The 9,839-nt window shown below is 34.4% G+C and overlaps 1 protein-coding gene across 4 annotated transcripts in view; it reads right to left on the bottom strand.

The window, feature by feature from the left end:
- Positions 1–643: 643 nt before the first annotated feature.
- CHODL (chondrolectin) overlaps positions 644–9,839 on the bottom strand; it is a 186,074-nt gene continuing 176,878 nt past the window's right edge. For 2 of the 4 annotated variants that reach the window (XM_059921390.1, XM_059921387.1), the window contains exons 4-6: positions 6,640–6,726; positions 4,661–4,763; positions 644–2,056 (exon numbers count right to left, since the gene is read on the bottom strand). In XM_059921390.1, the coding sequence (XP_059777373.1) occupies positions 1,972–2,056; positions 4,661–4,763; positions 6,640–6,726 (275 nt within the window). In that variant the 3' untranslated portion in view covers positions 644–1,971. The other 2 variants (XM_059921389.1, XM_059921388.1) reach the window with 2 other exon arrangements.

The raw sequence follows: 9,839 nt of genomic DNA, 5'->3' as shown, positions 1-9,839 counted from the left end.
AGGTCAGCTTAAGGAACCCTTAGGACAGTCTCTCTACCATCTTCCAATAAGACAGAAGTTCATTATCCCAACTCTAGGAACTTAGGCGTTTAGTAATTGACACCGGAAGAGTAATCCAGCTCTGGATCAAGATAAAAGGCAAAACCAAGTCCCTTCCCCATTGCTTTGCCTCTCCTGCCCCGCAGCTGTTGCAGTTGTGGGTGGCACAGACGATGGGGAAAGCCTAGTCTCCCTCCATCAAGTCCTGACTAGAGGAAGAAATGCATGGTGGGAGCCTGGAGGGAAGAGGTAGATCCCAGCAGCTGGTCTCCTATTCTGCCCAGAAAGATGGGTCGCCAAGAAAAGAAAAGGAAGTGCTAAATGTGGGCAGATCTAAGCTTAGAACGCAGCTGCCTATTTCCTCAGTCTCTGAGCAGCTGAAAAAGGACCACTGCCCACTAATTTCTATTTTGCCAACCAACTGGAGTTGTGAATTGCCTTAGTGAAAGCTCTTCATTATCTAACTGAAAAGATGAGGTTTAAAACAGTCTACAACCATAACTTCCATTCTTACCACACTTAAACAGTCATTTGTTCCCCTATATTATTGCAAACATACCTGTACTTTGTTCACTTAAGATATTGAGACAACACCCATGATCATTCTTCAGAAACAAGAACTTTTTATTTGGTTAAAAGGAGCACAGAGACATTTGAAGACCAGATAGTTACAACTCTCTCTAGAGAAGAAGGAGCCACAGCATTGAAGAAACCAGAAGGTAGGACAGAGGCACCCCAGTTTACTCTCTCAGCCAAACATGGACAATGAACATGTGATCATTGATGCCCTCCAACCCATTTTTATACTAATTCAGTTTCTTTCCTTGCGGAAATGTCAGTGTGCTGTGCTTAACTGCACACTAGTGGTGACCACTCAACTAGTCCCAACTGTAAAACCACCTTATGTGCTGACAGAGGCTAAACGGAGCTAGGAAAAACCTTAGGCAAACTCTGTAGGTATCGGCCTCCAGGGTCAATCCCAGACCCCAAACAACCATCTTTGCTTTGTTGGCAAGGTAGGGGCCAAATCGATTCCAGAACCCTCAGAGAGCTACTTGTGGTTACATAGGCAACACGTGAAGATCTATGATTTATATCGTGTATGCCACTTTTGTTGCTCTAGATTGAGTATATTACTGTTTATACAGCTATTAACAAAGTTATTACAAAATCTGTTGAATTTTAATGCAAAATAATTGTAAGGCACATGTCTTGCACAACTGAAATTAGACAATTCTTGCCTCCAAGTAAAATATTTGACTAGATTTATACCACGGTTAATGAAATAACTTCTTATTTCTGAAGAGATTTCCTAAACATACTCTGACCCAAAGCAGAGAAACTAAAAGAAGATGAGCCATTTCTAGAAAAGGAACTTTTTCTATGGTAATATATTTATGTGTGTGTGAATTCAGTTGACAACAGTGATACATTTCTTTAATCAAAACAGCATGTATTGAAAAATAAACACTGTGAAAATAAATACAAGAACAGTCCATTTTTATCTAACACTTATGTAAAGGAAAAATATTTTGCACACTGTAAATTTCAATGCAATTTACATTACATTAACTAGATTACAACTTATGAAAGGTGAAAGAGACAAAAATAACTGCTTCCAATGCACATACTTCTCTGATGTGTTCATAGCAATTTAATCTGCATGGTCCATCCCATTTACTTGAAGTTTTGGTGCATCCTTTAGCAAAATAAGCATGTCTCACTCCATTATTAGCACAGCGTTATTTTATAAATGAAATAATAAACATATAAAAATTATTTTAATATTTGCCTCAAGGGGGAGCTTACAGTTCATTTTGGACATCCTTTGAGATTTCAAGCCATTCCAAGCTAAGGTTCTGATGCCATTCCTTATACAGATCCAGAATTACAAAACTCTATTTTCTTTTCTGGAGCCAAGTCAATGAATTATTATACTTCCATGCCACTTTCTTTCCTGGTGCTTTTTGAAATCCACAGTGTGGACTGGTGTGGGCTAGTTTTTGTTCTTCCTTTACTGAAAAACAGAAGAAGTAATAAGTTCAATGTCTGAGACTTCTTATCAAACTAGGCATGTCTTGGTTCAACTGGAGATATGTCAGACCCTTATGAAAGCGTCTTTCTTCTCTCACCAGCATACTTTTTCATTCCTACAAAAAATTCTAGATTAATCCAGTATGTGAAGATGGTAATCAGTCTGCCTATCAGACATTGCAGAATTCCTTCAAAGAAAGAAATGAAGTCTTCCTAAACAAGCCTGAGCCATACAATTTTATAATATTACTTAACTGACTTCAATTTAACTGTGAATTTGTTACTAATAAATTACTATATCTAAATGATATGTTTTAGAGATTTGCACCCAATTAAGTAAGATCAATACATCTCTATCTATGAAGTCATCTAACATGAATGGAAAATAAGCCAAGCAAAGTCTATGAAAAACATGAAAGTTTCCTAAATGGTTAAAACGAAAGGGTGGTTAAGTTATTAATGTGGCTTTTGTGTAGCATTAGTATTTATTTTATTTAAGAGTTATTATGAGTTAAGGAAACAAGACTTCTTATTTTGAACATGACATGGAATGATAGAAGCCATCATGTGTACCAGATTGGAATTTAAACTTTCTGCAAGGCATTCAGATGACAATGGAGTTGAGTCTTTGATGAAGTTTCTCCTTGCTTTCCTGGAAGAAAGGAAAAGGGGAGGATCTAAGAGAGAATGAATTAAGCACTAACAGCTTAATTTCAGGGGTAGTCTATGTTGATTTATGTTCTCACTCTGAGAATTTCAAACAAGTGAAAACTCCACAGGTCTTCAAAGTATAAAAACCTGGAAGACTTGAGAATGAGCAGAATCTCCACAACAACACACTATTTGGAAGAAGGAAAACGAACTTCAGAGAAAACTCCAAAAACTGGCACTTCAGTAATGTTAATTTTAGAAATGAGAAGGTCTACATAATTTTTTTCAAATCCTTTTTTTCACACTGATTTGTTATTTACAGCTCTTCTGTAACAGTTTGGCTGGGTTATGGGGGGATTTATATCAAATCCTCGCTCTATTTCATTGTTTTTCATAATCATAAATTTTCTTTCCATCTATAGTCTTAGGAATTAAGGGTAGAAATTAGATATTTACTATTGTCTTTATTCTGCATGAAATATTGAAAAATAATTTTAAGTGTGTTTTATATATATATATATATATATGAAAGTCAAGAGGACAAAATATGTCACAATAGGTAATATTAATTTGCCAGGCTTTATTTATCATTATTCAAAATGTCTTCTTTAAACAGCCAGTAAATAACAGGTTGGATTCTTTAAAAAATTTATGTGGGGGCTTCCCTGGTGGCGCAGTGGTTGAGAATCTGCCTGCCAATGCAGGGCACACGGGTTCAAGCCCTGGTCTGGGAAGATCCCACATGCCGCGGAGCAACTAGGCCCGTGAGCCACAATTACTGAGCCTGCACTCTGGAGCCTGTGCTCCGCAACAAGAGAGGCCGCGACAGTGAGAGGCCGGCGCACCGCGATGAAGAGGGACCCCCGCTTGCCACAACTAGAGAAAGCCCTCGCACAGAAACAAAGACCCAACACAGCCATAAATAAAATAAATAAATAAATTTTAAGAAAAAAAAAATTTATGTGAACCATTTAGAGTTTATATCTATTTAATTTTTTTTCTGGGGATTTTTTACTTAGCAATTCTTTAGGGTTCATTTCAGGAAAAGAAGAAGATGAAGTAAAGTCAAAAGAGAAAAATGACTTATTTGCAGTTCCTTCCCTGAAGGAAGCATTCTCTTAATCAGTTTTTATTTAAAACACTTTGACAAAGATGTCTAATTTATTCTAGCAAGCACACACTAATTAAAATCCACATCTTTTCCTTTTTCCTCTGATACATATTTATATTTCATACATTAATGTTTTAGTTTAATTGCCAAACTGACACATATGAAAAAATTTCACCTGTAACTCAAGTGTATGCATAAACAGATATAAAAGAATACTCTCAAGAATCTTGCTGTTAAGACATATCACTTTATTTCAAGATGCCTACTAAAAAGTAACCCATTTTTACCGTTATACTATAGTTCCTATACTTAAAAGATCCTTTGGAAATAAAACAGAAGGCTGTGACTTGAAATTTTGAAAAGGTACTACGAAGTTCACTTACAAAAATCAAGTCTTTCATACAACTTGAGGTCAGGATTGAAAGGTTTAGCATTAATGCTTATATTTAATAAAAAGAGACAGTGTAATATAGTTGCATATGTTGTGAGCTTATAAGCATTCACATTTCAGGTCTATCACACACATTAGCTATGAGACCCAAGGCAAACTGTGTGACTCATCTAAGCCACCATCTTCTCAACTGAAAAATAGAAACAGAAGGTTACCTACTTCATATGGCTTGTGAGGATTAAATGAGATAATTCATAATCCTATAATCAAGGTATATTTTATTAGATTATGTATACTGGATATGTACTGACAGACATGAAAATCAGAACGTTCTTAAGGCAACTTAAAAATACAATTTTATGCTAAATTTTTAAAGAGTCCTGAAAACCTATTTAAAGCTTTTCAAGTTGTCTCTGCATATATGAGTTATTTACCTTTTATGCAGCATCTGGAAACAGCAGGTTCCGAAAGCAACCAGTATCAGTAAGAGCAATGGGATCGTTGGTATAACAACATAGATTAGATTGGGAATTAGTCCTACAAAAGTAAAACAGTCTTAACGTAAAGAGATAGTTGAGGCAGGATTCTGACATTAGAGTTGTATAAAAACTTTCCCAAAAGTTAAGGCAAAGTATAATTATTATCAATAAGATTCCGAGTAACGTTCTTCCCAGAATACTGAATAATCTAATGAAATAATATATTCATGTTTTATTAGAAATTAAAAACAAAATATACTGCATGTTTGCCATGTGCCACTTAAATGTCCATATTTCCAAAACTATTATTAAATCTTCAATTAAGATAGGGACTGGTTTTCACAACATATTAATAATCTCAGTTGTCTTGCTTCATTAATCCTTCTCAGTTATTACTTTGAGAAACAAGTACTGATTACTAAAGAATAATCATGATTAAATTAATTGTTGATTTATTGGATATGTAATTATCCTAACTAATAAGCCCAGTGCCATGATGATATGCATGACTCTCTGAGATTAAACCAAAATATGTAAATATTAAATGATAATAGAGTCATAACCTAGAGACATAAGACTACAGAGGCATAAACACTTGATCTTCGTTAAATTCTAAAATGAATCATCTTTTAATCCTGTTCCATCACATTTGATAATGTTAGGTTTTCTTGGTAAAATAAACAAGTGCCACACTGATGTCCCATACAGCTTAAAATGACTTTATTAAACAATTTTTCAAAGTCATAGGAGGGTAAATATTCCTAATGTAATTATTTACTGATCTATTTAATTAGATTTACATGGTCTGAATGGTTTTAAAATCAGACACCTGAAAGTGAAAAGCGCTAAAGTTTAATATCATGTCCATACAAGAAAAGCAAATTGGAAAACTATGCATTGAGCCAGCAAATTGAAAGCCATCATCATAATTAATCTAAATAATTCTGGTCAAAGTGGACAGGACTTAGATCAAACTCTCCATTTAACTGCACATCATTTCCTTTGTTAAGAGAAGAAAAATTAACTGAGGTCCAGTGATGGAGTATTTTGGGGATAATCTGCCATGTTTTCATCCACTCTTGAGCCTGTTAAGGTGACTGCAAGCATTTTAAGGATTCAAGACACATTTCCTTTCCTTTTCAAAAGACCATCATGATCCTTTACATATAAGAGTAAAGAAAAAAGAAAGTATTTCCTACTCTTTCATGGATTTTGCATCACCTGTGGAAAGATTTTGAGACTTTGGGTCTTTGGCTCAATCTTTACAAAGTAACTAGTATAAATAAATATTCCTGTCCAACTGGCATAGGGCCATGCTAAAACAAGCCCCTAAAGGATCCTAAGAGCAGTTTTTGACTAACATGAGATTTGCTCTGGGATTGCATTTTGTGTCTTTTGCAGACAGTGGTGTGCTGGAGACACTGAGTTGAAAGCTCATTGGACGCCTACTACCCAACCTGCTCTTCAGTGATGTCACTTGGTAGCTTGAAACTGGTCAGGGTGGGAGTATCCACACCACAGAAAACTCAAAGTCTACAAATAAGGCTTTTTTAAGCCCAGCCTACCCCAGCCAATCCCTAAACATTTAACAGTACCCAACTGTTTACAGGCCACTGAATACACCCATTTACATCATAACACCTACATACTGGGGAAGATCCTTATGGATCCAGGTTTTGGCGTAGGATATACTTAGTTTAGTACTAGATACATCCACTTAAGTGAAAATAGAAAGAAAACAAAATAGGTTTTTCTATTCAAAAACTAGCTTAGCATCATTTGTTCTAACCTAGTCCTAAAGTAAATTTCCATAGGCCTATATTTAGTGCACTATTTCACCAAGCAACAAGAAAAGTTGGGGCCAACGCGAAGCAAAGTGTAAAAGTATATTTTCTTCTCTTGATAGGTGAGTTAGAGACATGTGAACTAATTACCTGCCTCAGTAACAACCACGTTTTCATGAGTGTCTCCAGGTTGATTTGTAAAATAAGTCTTTTCTACCGGAGCTGTTGGATTAATCTCTGTAAATAATAAGTACAGTTGTCATACATAATGATAAACAAGACAAATGCAAATGCGGATGAAAATAGAAGTTTATTATAAAATAAAATAAACATTGATTTCTGAAAAACTTCCAGCTAATTCTATTTTGAATTTAAATTTATATGAAATGATCTAACTATAAAGTCAACATTTAATTATCTCTGAATAAAGATCTGGTGAGTCTCTGCAACTTGGATCCACTGGGTGAACCCCTGTAACTCCAAACTGCATTTAGCAATCCAGAGCATCTATGCTGATGATAACCTACTACAGGTAATAAGGAGAAAGGAGGTATAAAAGTAGGAAAAGATAGGCAAGAATTGGTGACCATATCAGGAGACACTAACTGCGATTCAAAGACCAGCAGGATTATTTCTATACTATTATGGTGTATAATTTAGATTTCTCCTCGCAATAATAAGCAGCAGATAACTGCATATGGATTGCACCTGGAATTGATGATTCAAGTAAAAATGTTCTAAAGCACATTTCTGTCCCCTACAAACAATGTCATCCTTAGATTTGCTTTCCAATAGTGTCTACTTCTTTAAAAAATAATCATAAATTAAGGCTTGCAATTTGTTTCTTTCCCTGGTTTTATGAGGCAAGATTTCTTCAATTGCCACACACTTGAAAACTGTTGAAATTTCTTACAATGATCTGGTACTGCTCTCTTGCCTAATTTTTTTTTCCCCTAGGGCACTGTTCATTAAATTAATAGTTCAGAGAAAATAAATTGAATTACTAAGAAAATAACCTGTAAATTTGTTTTCATTTGTTCCAAAAATATAATTCTCTGTTTATTTTTGTCAATTAATGGAAAAGAAAAAAACACATGCAGCATCTTACATTAGTTTTAGAATATTAAATCATTTTAATGTCATGTTTACTCTAATTTGGCCACATAGTCTCTATTCATTAGAAGCTTAATCATACACCATCCTATAATAATATTTGTTATTCTTATACATGTATATTACCCTGATACTTTGCCCGACACAGTCCTATCCCACACAGAATTTAGGCACTCTATGCCCCTAGGTGCTCAACTGGTATTTGCTGAATAAATAATACAGATATTATGCAATTTATCAACATAGAACTGGTTATCTTTAAAATATTTTAACAAACTTTAATGCAACTGCTGATTAAGTAACAAAATTTTAGAAACATAATCTCCTATATACTATTTTTAATGTCTAAGAGCAAGAGTACCTAATGTAACTTTAATAAATATAAAAATCAGATTCAGAAGTATCTTAAAATGTCTTTGGATAACATTGATAGACCCAAAGAATAGATATTCAACACACAGAACAGTAACGAAAAAAAAAAAAAGGGTGGAGAAGAGAGTGAGAAAACTCAGAAGTGAATTATTCAGTTTCTGTATAGCTAGGTTAATTTTTTACCACTTTGGATATCAGTAGTCATGCTATTAGACGGTATGCAGGAACAGAAGGTGGAGACTAAGTTCACATAGTACTGTTGGTATAGTTGGAGAATAAAGTTCAAAATAATCAGTGTTATAATTTGTAAATTGTAATTAGTCTCACTACTTGATCCTCCAATCCCCTCACCACTAAAAAGTTAACTACTTACCATCAAAAAAGCACTGACTATACAAGCAAGGAATTTAATCAAACCAACATCCTTCATAAATAAGACACTAAGCTCAAGGAAAGAAGGTTAACTACATAGAAAATATATAAAAATGAAAATATTTAAAGTAAAACAAAGTAGAAAAATTCTATATACTAATAATTCTAAGTACTTTTACACTGTAGAAGTGTACATGTGCTTCAAAAACAAAAAATACATGAAAGAATCTTGTTAAAAAACTATAGGTATTTGAAGATTTAGGTAGACTATAGAAGATAAATGAAAAACTAATTTTATGTCTAAAATGCTCTTCCATGAGTAATATAAACCTAGACTACCTAATACAAAACAAGAGTATTCTGGGGAATAGTGACCTGAATAATGTGGTAAATATGATATAAAATAAAATAAAATACAAAGGGTCACCTAAAAGCTCAAAGAATGAAGATAGTATTGTATTAAGAATACGCTGTAATATACTTTGTTTCATTTAATAGTTTCAAGCACACAGTGTCACAAATTTAAAATATCAAAGAATTTCAACTTCATATTTTTCTAGGAAAAAACTTAAGGCAAAGAACCTAAGTGTGTAACAGATATAGCTTTGCAAAAGCTTCTAGGAGGGTAATGATGCATTTAGCAACCAAGAGGTTTAAAGACTAAACTCACCAGGGATAAATAAAGTAGGCTAATACACTCAAAAACAGGATAAATATAAGAGAAGGGTAAATCTAATCCAAATAATCCCTTGTGCTTTACAGTCTTATGAGAAAAAGAAGACTCACGTAATTTCAACAGAATAATGGAAATAGCAGTACTTGATTGTAATTGCCTTCCACGAACACATGTTATGAGGTCAAGCAGACGGCCCTTGGAAGAGTTCAAATGAAACTTCCAAACACTGAGAAGAGGAAAACAGCAAAAAAAAAAAAAAAAAAAAAAAAAAATCCTCATAGCCTAAATATCGAATTTGACTTTCTTTGACGATCAAAACGATGAGTTTACATCGTCCTGATTAGTCTCTCTTTTGGTCAGATATCAATTCAGTTGAGTTGTTCTAGTCAAAGTAACTCAAATTTACTATTTCAGCAGGAAACCACACTAGTGTAGCTCAGGTCAATGCGATCTTCCCACGTGCTGCATACGGCAAGAAGTTGGAGACGTCAAACAAAAGCGAACTGCAGAGGCATGTTCCAAAGAATGAGGATCACGCGGAGAACGCGACACACGCCCCTACTTTTCTGCGCCACGGTTCTCTGACTTCCTGACTTTCACTGAGGAGCACAAACCTAGTATCACGTCATGAAATGATAAGCTAATGCCCCAGGAGAATGTTGCTTGCTTCCCTTAAATTCACCAGAAAAATCTAAAGAACTACTGATCAGATGTGTAAACCTATAGGTGCTTTGGTGTCTTATACCTACTTCACACACACTATACTAAATTTTGAAATATTTTTAAATAGATATTTATTCTTCATAAAATCTGTTTA

This window comes from Balaenoptera ricei, chromosome 4 (assembly GCF_028023285.1).
Source record: "Balaenoptera ricei isolate mBalRic1 chromosome 4, mBalRic1.hap2, whole genome shotgun sequence".
Taxonomy (NCBI): domain Eukaryota; kingdom Metazoa; phylum Chordata; class Mammalia; order Artiodactyla; family Balaenopteridae; genus Balaenoptera; species Balaenoptera ricei.
Note: the sequence above shows the minus strand (reverse complement) of the source record. Positions and strands in the feature narration are given on the sequence as shown.